This window comes from Dromiciops gliroides, chromosome 3 (assembly GCF_019393635.1).
Source record: "Dromiciops gliroides isolate mDroGli1 chromosome 3, mDroGli1.pri, whole genome shotgun sequence".
NCBI lineage: Eukaryota > Metazoa > Chordata > Mammalia > Microbiotheria > Microbiotheriidae > Dromiciops > Dromiciops gliroides.
This window is the reverse complement of record NC_057863.1, coordinates 641,772,592-641,790,743: the sequence shown is the minus strand read 5'-3', so window position 1 is coordinate 641,790,743 and position 18,152 is coordinate 641,772,592. Positions and strand designations below refer to the sequence as shown.

General features: G+C 51.7%; 3 protein-coding genes across 11 annotated transcripts; 1 reads left to right on the top strand and 2 right to left on the bottom strand.

Annotated features, from left to right (window-relative positions):
- Positions 1–413: 413 nt before the first annotated feature.
- SDHAF1 (succinate dehydrogenase complex assembly factor 1) lies at positions 414–1,524 on the top strand. Of its 2 annotated transcripts, none has more exons than XM_043995485.1 (2): positions 414–566; positions 807–1,524. In XM_043995485.1, the coding sequence occupies exon 2, from the start codon at positions 810–812 to the stop codon at positions 1,125–1,127; it is 318 nt and encodes a 105-aa protein (XP_043851420.1). In that variant the 5' UTR covers positions 414–566; positions 807–809; the 3' UTR covers positions 1,128–1,524. The 2 variants fall into 2 exon arrangements, with proteins under 2 accessions (XP_043851420.1, XP_043851421.1); XM_043995486.1 differs by having other exon boundaries at positions 440–566; positions 696–1,524.
- Positions 1,525–10,805: 9,281 nt separating this feature from the next.
- On the bottom strand, positions 10,806–13,265 carry SYNE4 (spectrin repeat containing nuclear envelope family member 4). Of its 2 annotated transcripts, none has more exons than XM_043991038.1 (5): positions 13,163–13,265; positions 12,782–12,885; positions 12,287–12,454; positions 11,804–12,049; positions 10,806–11,149 (listed from the first exon to the last, which is right to left on the bottom strand). In XM_043991038.1, exons 3-5 carry the CDS (start codon positions 12,383–12,385, stop codon positions 10,844–10,846), a joined length of 651 nt encoding a protein of 216 aa, XP_043846973.1. In that variant the 5' UTR covers positions 12,386–12,454; positions 12,782–12,885; positions 13,163–13,265; the 3' UTR covers positions 10,806–10,843. The 2 variants fall into 2 exon arrangements, with proteins under 2 accessions (XP_043846973.1, XP_043846974.1); XM_043991039.1 differs by lacking the exon at positions 13,163–13,265 and adding an exon at positions 13,099–13,149.
- A 917-nt stretch (positions 13,266–14,182) lies between these two features.
- On the bottom strand, positions 14,183–18,152 carry ALKBH6 (alkB homolog 6). Of its 7 annotated transcripts, none has more exons than XM_043990481.1 (8): positions 17,952–18,152; positions 17,067–17,122; positions 16,915–16,983; positions 16,494–16,554; positions 16,155–16,306; positions 15,863–15,970; positions 14,724–14,846; positions 14,183–14,642 (listed from the first exon to the last, which is right to left on the bottom strand). In XM_043990481.1, the coding sequence occupies exons 2-8, from the start codon at positions 17,118–17,120 to the stop codon at positions 14,370–14,372; spliced, it is 840 nt and encodes a 279-aa protein (XP_043846416.1). In that variant the 5' UTR covers positions 17,121–17,122; positions 17,952–18,152; the 3' UTR covers positions 14,183–14,369. The 7 variants fall into 7 exon arrangements, with proteins under 7 accessions (XP_043846416.1, XP_043846415.1, XP_043846417.1 ...); XM_043990480.1 differs by lacking the exon at positions 17,952–18,152 and adding an exon at positions 17,603–17,627; XM_043990482.1 differs by lacking the exon at positions 17,952–18,152 and adding an exon at positions 17,460–17,524.

Genomic DNA, 18,152 nt, shown 5'->3' with positions numbered 1-18,152 from the left:
ATGGTCGGCCAACCTTTATTGGAAGACATCCCGAAAGAGGGAATCCTCCGCTACATCAGGCAATTTATTCCACTGTGGGATTTTCCTGACCTCAAACCTAAAAAGGAAATTAGGATCATCATTTGCCCAAAGCTCCCAGTTCTTCCCTCTGGGGCCAAGCAGAGCAACCCTAAGCCCAATTCCAAGTAACTGCCTTTCAAATGTTTGGGACACTCATCATGTCTCTTCCCTGCCTTGTCTTAACCTGGCTAAACAATCCCTCCTTCCCTGCCTCCTGCCCCATCCGGGCCCCAGACGTCCAGTGGTTTAGCACCGCCCCGGCCCCTCTGGGGCTGACACTGGCCAGGCCCTCTCCTCCCCGGGCTGGTCAAGGACACAGGTGGAGGGGAGGGGAAGCTTCTCCCGTTCGTGACGTCACTGATTCCGGCGACCAATCGGTGGCAGGAGATCCGGAAGCATGGCGGAGCTCGTTTTGGAACGCCCCGACGGACTGCCTGCCCTTACCGCTGGAGCTGCCCAGGCCTGGCCTGGACCAGAAGCCCCTGGGCCGGAGCCCTGATCCCCGGGTGAGTGAGAGGCCAGCTCGGGCGTCCGGGGGAAGGAAGGACATGCCTGGAGGTTCGCATAGCGCTTTCCTCCTTACCCTGGGAGGGAGGGAGGGAGGGAGTGCGAGCGCCATCGTCCCCATTTTCCAGATGAAGAAACTGAGGTCCAGAGAAGTGCCGTGACTGGCCAGCGAGTCTCGAGGCGGGATTTGAGCCCTGGTCTCCCTGACTGACAGACCTGCGCTTGCTGCTCCACTCTAGGCCATGAGCCGGCACAGCCGGCTGCAGAAGCAGGTCCTAGGCCTGTACCGGGAGCTGCTGCGCGCCGCGCGGGGAAAGCCCGGCGCCGAGGCGCGGGTCCGAGCCGAGTTCCGGGAGCACGCGCGCCTGCAGCGGACCGACGTGCTGCGGATCGAGTACTTATACCGACGCGGCCGGCGCCAGCTGGAGCAGCTGCGGGGCAGCCACACCACGGGCATGGGCGTCTTCGTCCCCAGACCACCCCCGGGGGCGTCGGACTCGGACCCGGCGCTGCAGCCGCACTCGGAGCCGAAGCCAGAAGCCGGGACAAAGGAGCCCTGAGAGATGCCCAGCTCCGGCCCTCCCAGAAGCCTGGGTACGCACAGACATTGTCAGCGCGCGCCCACGGAGCCTGGTCACACTCTCCCTCCCGCACCTTCCAGGCTCCCGCAGTAGACCGTCCTGGACCTGTCTCAACCTCCTATCCCTGGAGGAAAAGGAAGGAAAAAACAAACAGAAAAACCCCGAGTCCCCCCTACCAACAACACCCCAAGTCCCCACAGTTTGACCCAAATCCTTCCAAGACTTCCCCAGGTCTTGGACCCATTGGCGTCCCACCTTCTCATACCTCAAAGCCTCCAGCCTGTGCTGTGAGGATCCTCAGAGAGGGGCTCTTGGGCCTGATTCTGGGGCAGCTGTTCTCCCTTCCCCCCAATAAAATGGACCCCATTTGTTATGATTTCTGTCTCCTTTTTCTGGGTGGAAGGGCAGATACAATTCTTGGTTTCAGATGGGAGGATGGGGAAATCCCCTGAAGGTAGCCGGTACCCCAGAGGCAAAATGGTAGCCCAGGGGGCAGATCTTCTTAAACTAACCTAGCTCCCGCACACCCAGGTCCCCTAGGAAGCCCTCAGGAGCACCAGCCTGCCCTCCCTTCCTCTCTCGTTATGGGAGGAGCAAGTGAAATAATAATCTGCGCCTGGCACATAGTAGGTGCTTTAATGAATGCTTGTTTCCTGTTTTCCTTTTACCTCTTAGACTCTCTTCATGGCACAGCTTAAACCTTATCAAATCTTTTTATTAGGAGGTCTTTTCAGTTTCCTGACCCATTTGGGGTTTTCTTGGCAAAGATTCTGGAGTGGTTTGCCATTTCCTTCTCTAGTTCATTTTACAGTTGAGGAAACTGAGGCAAACAGGGTGAAGTGACTTGCTCAGGGTCACACAGATAGCATGTGCCCAAGGTCATATTTGAACTCATGTCTTCTTGACTCCAGGTCTTGATGCTACAGTCACTTCACCCCTGGCTACCCTCCCATCATCACAGCTACTGAGAAAAACAAAAATGTAGAACTAAGGTTAGGGTCTGGTCAGAGTTGTTCTGTCTGGTTGGATGATACCACATAGCCTCAGGTTAGGAATCTCTGGCTGGGACACTTTGGATACCCCCATCTTTGAGGTGGGTTAGGTTGGGTTGATCTGGGGAAAGGGACTCCTGTTTTTCCTGCATCCCCCTAGGGCTATCTTTTTATTATCTCAAATTTCCTGGATTTGGGCTGATGTCTGCTGAGTTTAAAACTGGAGGTGGGGGGCAGCTAGGTGGTGCAGTGGATAGAGCACTGGCCCTGGAGTCAGGAGTACCTGAGTTCAAATTCAGCCTCAGACACTTAACACTTACTAGCTGTGTGACCCTGGGCAAGTCACTTAACCCCAATTGCCTCACTTAAAAAAAAAACAAACTGGAGGTAGGGGGGTGGGGGGATCCAAAGAATATATTTAGACCTCTTTCCTGCAGGCCTTAGATGCCTCCAGATACAGGGTTTCTACTTTGCACTGAGGATCTTATTTTAAATTATAATTTGTTTTGTTTTTTTTCTCGTGTGGACCTTTATGCACTTTTTTTCTCCTGAGGTGTTTGGCAGTGTGAAGGGAAGGGAACAAGCATTTTTTATTTCGTGCCTACTGTAAGCCCAGGCATTGTGTTAGTTGTGCTAAGCGGTTTTTCAAATACAGTGTAGTATCTTATTCTTTCAGAAAAGAGTTTTGTCTCAAGCGTCCAAACTTAGCTGTGCAGTGTCTCCCTCCTTAGAAGGTAGGGCCCTTGAGGGCAGGTATTGTTTTTTGCTTTTTCTTTGTATCTTTTGTGGCCCTCTGCTAATTAAGACCTGTTCATTGAGTAATTGATTAGAGAAGATTAAGAATATCCCCAGATAGGGGGGCAGCTAGGTGGCACAGTGGATAAAGCACCAGTCCTGGATTCAGGAGGACCCAAGTTCAAATCTGTCCTCAGACACTTGACACTTACTAACTGTGTGACCTTGGGTAAGTCACTTAACCCTCATTGTCCTGCAAAAAAAATTAATATTCCCCAAATAGGCCTAGAGAGGCCCTATAGTTGGGAAATATCTATTGAAATCTCTCTGAATAACTCAGGGCTAGACCCTGAAAGGAGGGAGAGATTTAAACCATTTGCCAGGGGCCTATGAGCTGGCTTCTTTAAGGTCTCAATTTGGGAGATGTTCTGGAAATGTTTACTGGCAGACTAAGCATTTATTAAGTGGGTTCAAGTCCTCCCTTTGAAGTAGATTCTAAGATGGAAAATTAACACTTAGTTGATCTTTTTCCAACTTTGAATATATAAACCAAAAAAATCTCTCAGGCTCATAATTTCGGAGTTATTCCAAATCCCTCGTTATTTCTCACTCCCCTCATTCAAAATGTTGCCTAGGTCTGTCATTACAGTCTCTCCCAGATACCCTCCTCTCCTCTGACACTGTCACTGCTGTTGAGCTGACCCTCATCACTTCACTCCTGGATCACTGCAGTAGCTGTGCCCTACTCCATATAGTGCCCTACTCCACCTGCCTCAAGGCTCTCTCCCATGCAGTCCAACCTCCATTCACCCACCAAAGGGATTTTCCTAAAGTGAAGATCTGATCATGTCACTCCCCATTCAGTAAAATTTCAGTGCCTCGAAGCAGCTAGGTGGCCCTGGATTTAGGAGGACCTGAGTTCAAATCCAGTCTCAGACACTTGGCACATACTAGCTGTGTGACCCTGGCTGGGCAAGTCACAACCCTCATTGCCCCATGACAAAAAAAAATAATAAATTTCAGTGGCTCCCTATCTCCTCCAGGAGCAAATAGAAAATCTTTTTGGCCTTCAAAGCCCCCTCTTCTCTTTCTAGCTTCACCCCTAATTCCCCTGCCACATCCTCTTCCACCTAGTGACACAGGCCTTCTGGCTGTTCCCCCCACCCACTCACCCTTGGTCTCTTGGCTCTGGATTTTTGGGGGGATGGAGGGTGCGGGGCAGGGCAATGAGAGTTAAGTGACTTGCCCAGGTAACACAGCTAGTAAGTGTCAAGTGTCTGAGGCCAGATTTGAACTCAGGTCCTCCTGAAATCAGGGCTGGTGCTTTATCCACTGCGCCACCTAGCTCCAGATTTTCTCTGGCTGTCTCTGAATTCCTAGAATAATCTCCTTCCTCATCTCTGCCTCCTGCCCTCTCTGGCTTCCTTCTTAGTCCCAGCTAAAGTTCCACCTTCTACCATAGGTCTTTCCCATCCCTCTTCATTCCAAGGTTGTCTCCTTCTTAGTTAGCTCTTATTTACCTTGTATATTTGTACATAGTTATTTCTTGAGGGTCCCCCCCCCCAGTAAATTGTGAGCTCCTCACGAGCAGGGACTCTTTTGCTTTTATATGCTCAATAGTAGGCACTTAATAAATGCTTATAACTGACTGACTGATAGACCTTGTGTTCCTAGAGGCCAGGTACTGCTTCCTTTGGTCTTTTAAGCGGTTTTCCCACCACCTAGCACTGGAGTGAGAGTGTTTGTTGTCTTGACATAACTGACTCCGTTAAAAAAATATTCTTTTTTTTTCAGTTCTAAATTTTCTCCCTCCCTTCAGCCCCTCCTGCCTTGTTGAGAAGGCAAGCAGTATGATGACAATTATACATGTGAAGTCATGCAAAACATGTTTCCACATTAGCTATGCTGCAAAAAAAAAAAATTAAAGCAAGAAAAATAAAGTGGAAAAAAATCTGTTTTAATCTGCACTCAAAGTTCATCATTTTTACTCTGGAGGTGGATAATATTTATTATCAGGAGACCTTCAGAATTGTTATGGATCATTGTATTGATCAGAGTATCTAAGTCTGATTATTGTTAAATTATTGATGTTATTGTGTTCAGTGTTCTCTGGGTTCTGCTTACCTCACTTTGCAACAGTTCACCTATATCTTCCCAGATTTTTCTGAAACCATCTGGCTCATCATATTCTATCACAATCACATATCACAACTTGTTCATCCATTCCCCAATTGATGGGCATTTCATAATTTCCAATTCTTTGTCACTACAAAAAGAGCTGCTATAAATTTTGGGGTTTTTTTTGTTTTTTTAGTGAGGCAATTGGGGTTAAGTGACTTGCCCAGGGTCACACAGCTAGTAAGTGTTAAGCGTCTGAGGTCGGATTTGAACTCAGGTACTTCTGACTGCAGGGCCGGTGCTCTATGCACTGCAGCCACCTAGCTGCCCCTATAAATATTTTTATACAAATGGGTCCTTTTCCTTTTTCTTTGATCTCTTTGAGATATAGACCTAGTAAAGGTGCTGCTGGGTCAAAGGGTACCACCTACCTCCCAGGGTTATTGTGAGGATCAAATGAGATAATTATTGTAAAGTGCTTAGCACAGTGCTTGGGGGCAGTGGATAGAGCACTGGGCCTGGGGTCAGGAGGAACCAGGTTCAAATTTTACCTCAGACACTTGACTCATACTAGCTGTGTGACCCTAGGCAAGACACTTAATCCCAATTGCTTTAAACATCTGGGACCATTTCCAGTCATCCTGTTCTAAATCTTGCCACTGGACCCAGATGACTCTGGAGAAGAGTGAGGTTGGTAACCTTGCACAGCCCTTGCTCACTTAAATCCAGTTCACATGAACCCATTTTGAGCATATCTTGGAATAATAATAGCTAATAATAGTTAATATTTACATAGTGCCTTCTATGTGCCAGGCACTGTGTTAAGCACTTTACAATAATTATTTCATTCGATCCTCACAATTGTTGTTTGCCCTTCATTCTTTTTTGTTTTTGTTGGGCAATGAAGGTTAAGTGACTCGCCCAGGGTCAAGTGTCTGAGGGTGGATTTGAACTCAGGTCCTCCTGACTCCAGGGCTGGTGCTTTATCCACTGGGCCACCTAGCTGCCCCCTTGCCCTTCATTCTTTTTTGTTTTGGTTTGTTTGTTTGTTTTGCCAGGCAATGGGGGTTAAGTGACTTGCCCAGGGTCACACAGCTAATAAGTGTTTAGTCTCTGAGGCCGGATTTGAATTCAGGTACTCCTGACTCCAGGGCTGGTGCTCTATCTACTGCGCCACCTAGCTGCCCTTGCCCTTTATTCTTGAAAAGGGCCAGGACATCTGGAGGTGATGTCATGACTTGCAGTGAATTGGATTTAAGTGAGGGAGGTCTGTGCAAAGTCACCAATCTAATTCTCTCCTCCAGAGCCATCTGGGTCCAGTGGCAAGATATATATCAGGATGACTGGAGGTGACCCCAGATGCTTAAGGCAATTGGGGTTAAGTGACTTGCCCAGGGTTATACAGCTGGTAAGTGTCTGAGGTGACATTTGAACTCAGGTCCTCCCAACTTCAGGGCCACGCCAATAAGCTCCTCACAATAGCCCTGAGAGGGAAATGCTATTATTGACCAATGCCTAGTTTCTACCAGGCTGCTTTCCAGTTTTCCAGTTGTCAAGTCGTGAGTTGTTACCCCAGTAGCCTAGATCTTTGGGTTTATCAAATTGTGTTCATCTACTTCTGTATAATGTTTGCCTATTCTATACAAATGATCATCCAGTCTACTTCTTAGCCAGTACTAGATTGCTTTGATAATTACTGCTTTGTAATATAGTTTGAGATGTGGTACCACTTTAGTTCCACACACCCCCACCCACTTGATTCCCTTAATATTCTTGACATTTTGTTCCTCCAGATGAATTATTGTAATTATTTTTTCTAGCGCTATAAAATCTTTCTAGCTCTATAATTATTTGGTGGTTTGATTGGTATGGCACTGAATAAGTAAATTAATTTAGGTAGGACTGTCATTTTTATCATGTGGCCTTGGCCTACCAGTGAACAATGAACATTTCTCCCATTGCTTAGATATGTCTTGTGTGTGTGTGTGTGTGTGTGTATGTGAAAAGTATTCTGTAATTATGTTCATAAAGACAAAAAAAAAATTGTGTTCTTGTGCGTGTGTTGGCAGGTAGAGTCTCAAGTATTTTTTACTGTCTTCGGTCATTTTAAGTGGAATTTCTCGATCTCTTCCTGCTGGGTTTTATTAGTAATTTTTAGAAATGCTAATGATTTATGTGGGTTTATTTGATATCCTGCAATTTTGCTAAAGCTGTAAGTTCTTTTAACTAGTTTTTTAGTCGAGCCTCTGGGATTTTCCAACTATATTATGGTACCATCTGCAAAGAGTGATAATGTTGTTTCCTCGTTGCCTATTCTAATGCCTTCCGTTCCTTTTTCTTCTCTAATGGCTGGAGCTATTGTTTCTAGTGCAATATTGAATAATAGTGGTGATGATGGACATCTTTCCTTCACTCCTGATCTCGTTGGGAAGGCTTCTAGCTCATCTCCAATATAGATAATGCTTGATGATGTTTTTAGATAGATACTACATAGGAATACTACATATTCCTATGCTTTCTAGTGTTGTTATTTTTTTTTAAATAGGAATGGGCGTTGTATTTTGTTAAAAAGCCTTTTCTGCACCTATTGTTATAATGATATGATTCTTGTTGTCCTTGTTATGGATATAGTCGATTATGCAGATAGTTTTCTCAATATTGAACTAGCCCTGCATTCCTGATATAAATCCCACCTGATCATAATGTATGAGCTTGCTAGTATTTTATTTAAATATCTTGCTTTAATGTTCACTAAGGAAATTAGTTTTCTTTCTCTGTTTTACTCTCCTTGGATTAGGAGTCAAAACTATATTTATATCTTAGGAAGAATTTTTTTCAAATAGTTTACATCACATTGGAATTAATTGTGCTTTAAATGCTTGGTGGCATGTTGAGTTTGGAAAACACGCTTGCTTTACTCCGCCATCTTGCCTCCACCCCCTCCATTTTGTTTTAAGTTTTATTTTGTGATTGACTAATTGTTATGTAGAGGCAGCTAGGTGGCACAATGGATAGAGCACTGACACTAGAGTCAAGAGGACCTGAGTTCAAATCTCACCTCAGACACTAGCTATGTGACCCTAGGTAAGTCACTTAACCCCAATTGCTTCAAACATCTGGGTCTATCTCCAGTTGTCCCCACTGGACCCAGATGGCTCTGGAGAAGAGAGTGAGTCTGGTAACTCTGCACAACCCTTTCTCACGTCAATCCAATTCAGTGCAAGTCATGACATCTTGGGGAATGAAGGACAAACATTTGTTATAAAAGTTGACTCACAGGGTATAGCCTCCTAGATTTGATAAACAACAACTAACATAGGGGCAGCTAGGTGGCACAGTGGATAGAGCACCGGCCCTGGATTCAGGAGGACCTGAGTTCAAATCCGGCCTCAGACACTTAACACTTACTGGCTGTGTGACCCTGGGCAAGTCACTTAACCCCAATTGCCTCACAAAAAAACAAAAAGTTTAACCAGCTAATGCCCATAGCTAACACCCACCAAAGACCTTGGGTCTTCAACCTGATCTTGGGGTGACTGAGGCTGACTCCCATGCGCCCTCCACTTGAGACTCAAGCATCCTCACATTTCCTTTCAGGCAGAACTGATGGACCAGCACAGGTCTGCAGACCTTCCAGGCCAGCCCTTCCCAGGGAGGGAGCCACACCACCTCCAGGTGGGCAAAGGAAGAACCTTGTCAGTGAGAACCGGTCCCACATGATGCTTTCTGGGTAGTCCTAGGAAATCAGATCGGTGCTTTGTTCCTAGTGGGGTTAACGTCTGTATTGTCTAATAGATGAGGCAAATGAATGTTTACACACCTTTGATTGATAAAGTATCATTGTTAGCATGAAGTATACCCCAATTAGTGTTTCTGTTATTTCTCTCACATTAATAACGGAGGTTGTTGAACTGAAGGATCGCTTTTCTATCCTGTGCTGGAGGCCTCACCCAACTAGAGGACCATACAAATGATTTACTCTAAGGTGAATTCCAGCCCATTATGTTCTACTTATCCAGGGACCCTAGGCCCTGTTATCTGGATAAGAGATAAGTCTCGGGGCAGTTAGGTGGTACAGGATATAAAGCACTGGCCTTGGATTCAGGAGGACCTGAGTTCAAATCCAGCCTCAGACACTTGACACTTACTAGCTGTGTGACCCTGGGCAAGTCACTTAACCCTTATTGCCCTGGAAAAAAAAAAAAAAGGGATAAGTCTCTTTGTCCAAGACTGAAAAATCAGATCACATCCCCCAAACCCTCATTAGAATAAATCCACTTCGTGGGGCAGCTAGGTGGCGCAGTGGATAGAGCACCAGCCCTGGATTCAGGAGGACCTGAGTTCAAATCTGGCCTCAGACACTTAACACTTACTAGCTGTGTGACCCTGGGCAAGTCACTTAACCCCAATTGCCTCACACACACAAAAAAAAGAATAAATCCACTTCTCATTATAATATTCATTCTTCTCACTTTTAACCATAGGAGCTGATTGCTACCCTCAGAAACACCTACTATTCCAAGGGCATATGTGTTGAGTAGGTTTCGTGAGGGGTCTTTGGCATTCAAGAGTGCCACTGACCCCTTTTATTAATTATTTGCTAGCATGATTAATAAATGATTCATTAACCCAGAAACTATGTCTCTCCAACTTTTTATACATCATACACCCCATTAGTTAGCATAAAGAAGGATAAACTGATTTTGTGCCTCTACAAAGAAATGTTACTTGGTGCTTTGTCCCATGCCTTGGCACATAGTAGGTGCTTGTAAATCAGTCCTGTATATTAATACATATAGACATGATATTGAATATATATAACTATACAAAAATAAATAACCCCACTGTTTAAAAAGTCATTTCCCTACAAGAACTTCATGGTCTGATATGAAGGGTCCAGAAATTTTACAGATGCTAAATTTGAGAAGTTGGGTGGGGGGGACCCACAGTTGGAGGTAACTAGTAGGCAGTTGGAGATCTGGGTTTAGCACCCAGGACAGAAACAGGACTGGAGATCCAGGTTTGGGAGTCATCTGCATGGAAGTGGTAACTGGAGGGAATGAAATGGTAAGGAAGAGTGTAGAGAAAAAAGGAAGGGGTTGAAGAGAGCTCCTCAGAGGGGGCCTTATAAGGGGGAATGAAGAGAAAGACCCCTTGTTCCCAAAGGGGGATAGACAACCCATAGACACACACAGACACACAGACACACATACGTGTCTGTGACGGGATTTGAACCCAGGCTTTCCAGATTCCAAGTCCACTCAAATCCAAACAGTCTCCCTCCAGTGATTCTTGTCCACCCCACCAGCCTGAGCCTGAGGGCCACAATGCCTCGGGGTGCTGGCTGGCTATCACAGGTGGGCTCCGCAAAAGGAGGAAGAGGGATCTGTGGTTCTTGAGATCAGTAGCCTAGAAGCTGGGCCCAGCTGTATGACTCATTTGCCATTTGAGTGAGAGGCCCCCTCTCCATCCGGAGCTGCTAATATACCTGTGGTGCCCGGAAACCTCCAGTGTGACCGAGCATTCACAATGGGGTTAGTGTGAGCACACCACTGACTGCGGCAGTGCCCATTCCTAAAGCTGGACTTGTGTGTGTCTGTGTCTGTGTGGGCTGAGGACACTGGTGTCACTGGGGACAGGGACTGGAGGTGGGTGGGCGAGCCAGGAGAGACACTGACTGCAGAAGGCCCCTCTGAAAAGGGACGAATATCTCCTTCCTGTTAGCATGTATTGTCTACCTGGAAGGTGGCCAGAGCCAGGCAGGGATAGGAGGGGAGGCAGAAACCTCACACACCAAGAACTCTGCAGGAAGTTGGGTTTTTATCATTTATTCCAGGGATGCAGAGGGGCTCAGGTTGGGGGTGGACCATTTACATAGCTGAGGACCAGGTGCAGGGGCCCAGAGAGCCTCCGAGGGGGGCAAAGAGGCCCCCTGGGGGGAGGAAAGAGACATGCAACCCCAAAGAGGAGCAGAAGGAGCAGAAAGAGGAGGGAGCACCGGGGCCAGCGGGGCTGAGCAGCACCTGTCGATCCTCCCCCCTGCTCAGGACTCCCAGAACCCAGAGGGATCTGCACAGTCACATCCGGGGGGCTCGGCTGCTTCCTGTCCTGAGCTCGGAAAGACCTGGGGGGACCTCGGGGCCGGAGGGACCAGACCTGCGGTAAGAAACACAAGCTATAAATTCAGACTTTTAGGGGGTGCAGAGCACCCGAGGGTGTCACAGAAGGGGCAGAGCTTTGTCACCTCCCTCCTGGCCTGGGTCCCTAGAGGGAGGGGCTGCCTAGGGGTGAGCCCCCTCCCCACGCAGGATCGGAGACACAGAGCAGAGTAACCTGTCAGAGACGCAAAGAGGGGCAAGAGGCTCATGGGTTCTCGAGAGAGACGCGGGCTCACCTCGGGGCAGCCCTTTCCCCTCTTTCTCCAGGCAATCTCTGTCTTTGTCTCTCTATCTCTGTCTCTGTCTCTGTGTGTTTGTCTCTGTCTCTTTGTTTCTGTGTGTGTCACTGGGTATGTGTGTGTCTCTCTCTGTCTCTTTGTCTCTGTGTGTCTCTCTCTGTGTCTCCCTTCTTTCCTCTTCATTCTCTACCAACTCCACCCCTGCATGAGATAGATATGGGAAGGGTCAGAGAAAGGCAGTGGACGAAATGACAGCGGGAGGGAGAAGAGACAGACAGACAGCATCATGGGAGGATGAGGGGAGAGACCAGGGTCTCCCAGGGGAGGGTCATCAGAGACAAAGGGAAGGAGGCTGTTCTCCCTCAGTGGGGCTCTCTCTCCAAGCCCCAGGCCCTAGCCCGGCTCTCACTCACCGCCAGGGGCTCAGCACGTCCACATACTTCACAGGGGGACCCCGGTGTCCAGACCGTCTTGCTCCTGAGGGCACCCAGCCGCCCCACATCCCCAGTGGGGTCCCATTCCAGCTCAGCTTCCAGTGGGGGACCCCTCTCACCCCCAATCCCAACCCTCGGGAGGCCCAGACCCCCAGGGCCAGTCCCAGGACCATCTGAGTCAGTGTCTGAGTCAGGATCCTGGATCGAGGTAGGGTCCTCAAATACCTGGAAGCAGAGGTCAGGGGTAGAAGGTCAAGGTCAGAGGGGACAGAATCATAGTGGGGGGGGAGGGCATTAGTAGACAATACTAAAAGGGACAGGCTTGGGGGTCCCAGTGGGGTGCATCTGGAAGGGCTGGGATCAGAGTTCTTCCAAATGGGGATTGGAGGGAGTTGGGGTTAAAGGGCTTTGGGGAGCACAGCTGACCGAGGAGGGGGACACCGGGGCCTGGGTGGTCCATACCAGGCTGTAGGCAATCAGCCGGCCTCGATGCCGATGACAGAGGTGCCGGAAGATGCCCTCCTCATGGGTGGCTGCTCTCCAGGGTTCCCTCTTCCACATCAGCCCCTCACCTGACAGCAGCAGGTTCTCTACCTGCTTGGCCGTCTGCCGATCATTAACCAAGAAGGCCTAAGGGGAACCCAGACACTGCGGACGAGTCTTTCCCCCCAACAGAGACCCAGCCCCCCAATCCCCAGAGACCTGGTCAGCCGGCCCCCCAAGTGAACCCACACTTCCAGGAGAGGTCTGGCCCACCACCTCAGGGACCCAGGTGTCAGCCCCTTGTCCTGTGAGGAAGCTCGGGCCCAGCTGGGCTAGTCACAGGTGTGGGGACCCCTCTGAGGAGCCTGAGAGCAGCTCCACCACCCTGCCCCTAGCTTCCCTCCCCAGCCTCTCCCCCTAAACCTTCCCACCTGAAGCCAGCCTGCTAATCCCCTCCTCTCCTTCCCACCCTACCTGGAGCTGCTGAGTCAGGCCTGGCCAGCGGCTGCTCCCAGCAGGGGCCAAGGTCCAAGCATCTGCTGCTGGGAGTGGGAAGGGAGTCCAGCTCTAGGAAGGGCCTGGTGGGAGCGGGAAGTGAGAAGGAATATCTGGTACAGGGCATTAGAGGAGAAGGAAATAAGCCTCTGGGACCAGCATCCCAAGGGGCAGAGGCCAGGGTCCCTGATGACTACTGGGGCCCAAGAGGGATAGGGCCTGGAAGAAAGTGGGACGATTCTTGATGGGTTTGTTCCCTCACCCACGCCCCCTACCCTGGGACCTAAGCATCCTACTTCCCAGCTTCCTGTGCTCCAAGGAAAGGGACTAGCTGCTTCAGCGAGCTTTGAGGAGCCTCACCCAGGACTGGGGGCGTCTCCTCAGGGAGGCCTGAGCCCTTTCCCTTCCCCTCCCCCCCGGCCGGGGTGGAGCCGGCACCCAGGAAACTCGATGCCCAGCTCAGGTGACGCCCGAGCAACTGTAACCCCTTCAGTCCTGAAGCCCGGACTTCCCTCTGGTCCCTGGGGATCCTGAGGTCCTCTTCCTGCTGGGGTCCTAGAACCTGGTCCCCTCCCCAGCCTCTGCCCCCGCCCCCAGCCTCCTCCCTCAGTGACCAGGTTTTTGCCCCCTCTCCAGCCTCAGCCTCCTTTCTCAGTGACCAGGTGTCTGCCCCCAACCAGGTGTCTGCTCCCCCCCCCAGCCTCTGCTTCCTTTCTCAGTGTCCAAGTGTCTGCCCCTCCCAGCTCGTCCCTCCCCAGTGACCAGGTATCTGCCCTCCCAGCTTGTTCCCCCATCAGTGACCAGGTGTTTCACCCCGCCCCAGCCTCTGCCCCGCCCTTAGTGACCAGATGTCTGCCCCCCCCCACCTCAGTGACCAGGTGTCTGTCCCCCCAGCCTATGCCTCCTTTTCAATGACCAGGTGTCTGCCCCTACCCCTAGACTCTTCCCCCTCCCAGTGACCAGGTTTCTGCCCACCCCCCCAGCCTCTGCTTCCTTTCTCAGTGTCCAAGTGTCTGCCCCTCCCAGCTCGTCCCTCCCCAGTGACCAGGTATCTGCCCTCCCAGCTTGTTCCCCCATCAGTAACCAGGTGTTTCACCCCGCCCCAGCCTCTGCCCCGCCCTTAGTGACCAGATGTCTGCCCCCCCCACCTCAGTGACCAGGTGTCTGTCCCCCCAGCCTATGCCTCCTTTTCAATGACCAGGTGTCTGCCCCTACCCCTAGACTCTTCCCCCTCCCAGTGACCAGGTTTCTGCACCCCCCCCCGCCCCGCCCCCCAGCCTCTGCAGGCATCTTGCCCCCAGCCTTCCTCAAGACCCCAGCATCTGCTCCCAGCCCGCCTCTGCTGGGGTACAGGCGTCCAACCCCCAGTGAATCGAAAAGTCCGAGGTAATTGTCGTTTATTCCTGAACCAGGATGGGCCCTTGGCTGGTAGAATAACCTCCCCAGTGTCTGGGCTGGGGCTGCTTTCTCCCTAAATTCTTTTTGCTGTCTCAGACCAGGGAGTCTTGAGACAGGCAGGCAAAGTTGTAGGATTAATTGGCTTCTTAGTGCTTGGAGATCCCTGGGTTTAATTGGTGCTTGGAGACCGCTTGCTCAGAAAGAGGCTGGTCCGGAGCACTCGGGGGACCCTCCGGATAGTCAGGGAGACTCGTGTGCCCCGGGGGAGCAGGGCCCCAGGCTGGGCCGAGGGGCAGGCAGAGGCATTGGCCACCGGGGTCTCAGTCAGTGAATCCGAGGCTGTTGGGCGGATGCCGTGGAGGAGGTGGGTGTAAGCTTCCCCTCGCAGGACCAGGAGGCTCCGTGGCTCCAGCAACAGGGAGAACTTGGGGCGGATCTGGGGCTGGAGAGGAAGAAGGACCAGGTTAAAGTGTGGGAAGCTTCAGGGCCAGGCAGGGGTCAGGGCTCCCAGCTTCCCCCTCACCTGCTCCTCTTGTGGTTCCTTGTCCAGGTCAGGTCCTCGGGGTGGGTATAGATCCAGGACAGTGTGGGAGCCAAGGCTGATAGTGCTGACTGTCGGGTAGTACAGGGGGCCATCCTCATGGGGCTGGAGGGGGGGGGCAGAGCTGGAATGGGGGCTCATGACCCAGACGGACCTCAGACCTGAGGGGGCACCCAGTGGGGACTTGGGGTGGGAGGGGATTCCCCCCGGGAGCGCCTGAGTGAGGCGTATCTGGTGGATATCGGGGCATCTCCTTCTTGTCCCCCAGGATGCAGACCTCCCTGGACAGTCTCTCCTCTGACCTGCATGCCCCCTGGCCTGATCACACCATGACTTGGGCATCTGCCTCAGCATCTTCCTGGCCATCAGCTTTGGAGATTTTAATTCTGGCTTCACATTTCCTGTGTCTCCTTGGCCCTCCACCCCAGCCAGATGCCCCAAGGTCCCCCCATCCCCAGCCCTCACCATTTCTTTGTGATGCTGTATCCCCCCCCATCCCCCTGCCCACTTGTTAGCTGCCCTTCAGCTAGGTGGCACAGTAGGCAGTCAGGAAGAGCCGAGTTCAAATCCTGCCTCAGATGCTTACTAGCAGTGTAATCCTGGGCAAGTCACTTAGCTGCTCTGTGCCTCAGTTTCCCCATCTGTAAAGCAGGGATCATAAGAGCACCTTCTCCCCCCCCACCCTTGTTGTGAGGATCAAAGGAGCTCCTCCATGTAAAGTGATCTTTTAACTGGCCACACTCTGGAGGAGTCGAGGCTTTCTGTCTGTCTGTCTCTGTCCAGGCCCTAGAGCCTCCTTGTCTCCAGCCAGTGTTAGCAATCAGCTTCTGCCTCTGGCCCCGTCTCCTTCCTCCCCTTCCCTCCCAGCTGACTTCCCCACCACTGACTCTTCTGACCCTCTTGGGTCTGCCTCCCCCCACCCCCAGCCCCTGTCCTGGAAGTAAGTTCTCAAAAGGTCACCTAAGCCCCCACCCCTTTTCAATGAGCTCTTGGGCCTTCGGTAGGGCCTGACTCCTTCAGGACCTATCTCCTCCTCTGGGATGCTTCTCTGTCCTGGGCTAGGGGGAAAGGCCCCAGGATCCCCGGCTCTGCTCCTTCCAGGGTCTTCAGCCCGTCCCCACCTCTCCTCCCACAGCCTCCACGTGAGTGCCTTTCTCCACTGCTACCAGCATCTCCATGGAGACGAGCTCGATGTGTGCAGCCACCATCTGACCTGGCCAGGACAGTGTCTGCAGAGCACCAAGGGACGCCCATTGTGGGTATCAGGAGATGCAGAGTCTGAAGGTATTATGGCTGCTGTGAGCTCACACACCCAGATAGTCAGGGGCTCTGGCTTCCCAGGATGCCCTCTCTGAGGCTACAGTGGTGGGGGGGGATGGTGGTGTACCCCTGGATTCAGGGGCTCTGACTTACCATGATGCCCTCTCCTGGCCGATATTCATTTACCAACACGTGATTAGCTGGGGCGCCCCCGAACAGGCCGAGACTAGAGACAGTGTCCACCCACTGCTGGAGCCACCGAGGCAGCTGCTCAGGTACCATCCCCTTTGGGTGGGGGAGCCCACCTGGGGAGGATCGAGGCAGAGGAGGAAAGTGACCCATCATTCCCAGAGAACTAGGGAAGCCTCCAGGATAGGCCCAAGTATCTTGGGAGGGTTGAGACATAGAGCCAGGGATCCCCACCCTCTCCCTCCAGATCCCACATATGGGGGAGTGGGGTGTTCATGGTTGGAGGGTTAAGGAAGCACTCACCCCAGTTCTGTAATTTCCGCCCAGAAAGCTGTGTCCATTTGGGCTTTGGAGCCTCATACACCTAACAGGGGTGATCAGAGTGTGACCCTGTGACACTGGACTGAGCTCAGCCTGACGGAGGCGCTGGCCAAGGTGCCAGAGATACAAAGGAAACCTATGAAGGGTCCTTGCCCTCGGGGAGGGGGTAGGGGCATTCTACTAGAAGCACCTGTGTACACAAGCTAACTGAGGAGGAGAGAGGGGAATACCAACAACCAGGGACCAGGATGGACTAAATGCTTGGGGGAGGGAGGGAGGAGGGAGGGCAGGGGCTGGGCAGCCTGTACAGAGACACAGAGATGGGAGATGGATCTCCACATTCAAGGAACAGCCAAGAGACCAGGACATTGTCCCCAATTTGGAGGCGGGAATCAGTTGTCACCTGTCGGAGCAGCTGCGTCTCTTCTTGCTCAGAGATGAAATCTGGGACATAGTATATGATGGGTGGAACCTGTGGGGGGAGGGGGAGAGAAGGAGATGTGAGTCTGTCCTCTGAACCCCGACCAGTCTCCCCTGCTCAGGCTCATCCCTCACCTGCTCCACCCTGAAGGGCTCCAGGGAAGGTATCACAGCATCCAACTCGTCCATTGCTGTTGGGGGAAGGCAGGAAGTCAGAGGTGATCCCCTCTGATCCCCTCCATGACCTTCCACCACTGCCCCCCATTCCCTGCCCCCAGGATATCCACCCTGTCCCCCTAACCATCGTGGACCAAACCATTCTTTACCCACCCCCAAAAAAACCCCTCTTCCCCCATTCCAAGAGCTGCAGCCTACATTATTAACCAGGACCAACCCCGTTCTCCCCAGTTTAATTGCCCTTCCCATCCCCATCCCATATCACCCCCCCCCCATCCATTCTCAGCCCGCCTAAACCATCCCCTCCCCCATTTTCCCCTCCCTTCCAACCTCTCCCCTGCCCCCACTATCCTGGACTAGTCCATTTTTTCTCATCCTGGACCAATCCTTCCCAGGACCATTTCCTCCTCTCCCCCTCCCCGCCCCCTCCCCCCGCACTTTCCTGGACCAATCTATTCCTCCCCTCCCCACCTTTCCCCGCCCATGGACCAAACCTTTCCCCGCCCATCCCGGACCAAACCATTCCCTGCTTTCCCCCATCCCGGACCAAACCATTCTCCGCTTTCCCCGCCCCCTGGACCAAACCATTCTTGGCGGCCACCCCCATCCCGGACCAAACCATTCCCCACTTTCCCCGCCCTTCCTGAACCAAACCGCCGTCCCCATCACGGACCAAACCATTCGTCAACATACACCCTTCACTCCACTAAGTTTAGTCCCAAATCTTGGACCAACCCATTCCCCACCCTCCTCCCCTAGACAGAGTTCATTTACTGATCCCCCAAAACAGTCTGTTCCTTGACTGTAAGCTACTTCCCGGCCTAAATCCCTCTTGGGTCTCACCCTCAGCCGACCAGCGGCCCGGCCTGGTTCAGCCGTCAACCTCGATTCAATTTTCACCCCTCGTGTTGCTCTCTCAATGGTCTCGACCACGGTTCTCGCGACTTCCGGACTCTGAGACAGATGCCTCTTCTGTCCAATGGACGGTTCCCAGCTACATTTCTTGCCCAATTAATCACCTTCTCTACTTTCCCTCCCAGAAAA

What these genes read in the sequence shown, in the direction of transcription:
- SDHAF1 (XM_043995485.1), top strand. Translation starts at nt 810, where the DNA reads ATGAGCCGGCACAGCCGGCTGCAGAAGCAGGTCCTAGGCCTGTACCGG.
- SYNE4 (XM_043991038.1), bottom strand. Translation starts at nt 12,385, where the DNA reads ATGTGGAAGAGGGAACCCTGGAGAGCAGCCACCCATGAGGAGGGCATC. An exon ending in GGCTGATTGCCTACAGCCTG is followed by an intron (nt 12,050 to 12,286) that starts GTATGGACCACC and finishes CTCTGCTTCCAG; the next exon opens with GTATTTGAGGACCCTACCTC. An exon ending in GACGTGCTGAGCCCCTGGCG is followed by an intron (nt 11,150 to 11,803) that starts GTGAGTGAGAGC and finishes TTCTTACCGCAG; the next exon opens with GTCTGGTCCCTCCGGCCCCG.
- ALKBH6 (XM_043990481.1), bottom strand. Translation starts at nt 17,120, where the DNA reads ATGGACGAGTTGGATGCTGTGATACCTTCCCTGGAGCCCTTCAGGGTG. An exon ending in AGACGCAGCTGCTCCGACAG is followed by an intron (nt 16,555 to 16,914) that starts GTGACAACTGAT and finishes CACCCCTGTTAG; the next exon opens with GTGTATGAGGCTCCAAAGCC. An exon ending in AGGAACCACAAGAGGAGCAG is followed by an intron (nt 14,643 to 14,723) that starts GTGAGGGGGAAG and finishes CTTCCTCTCCAG; the next exon opens with CCCCAGATCCGCCCCAAGTT.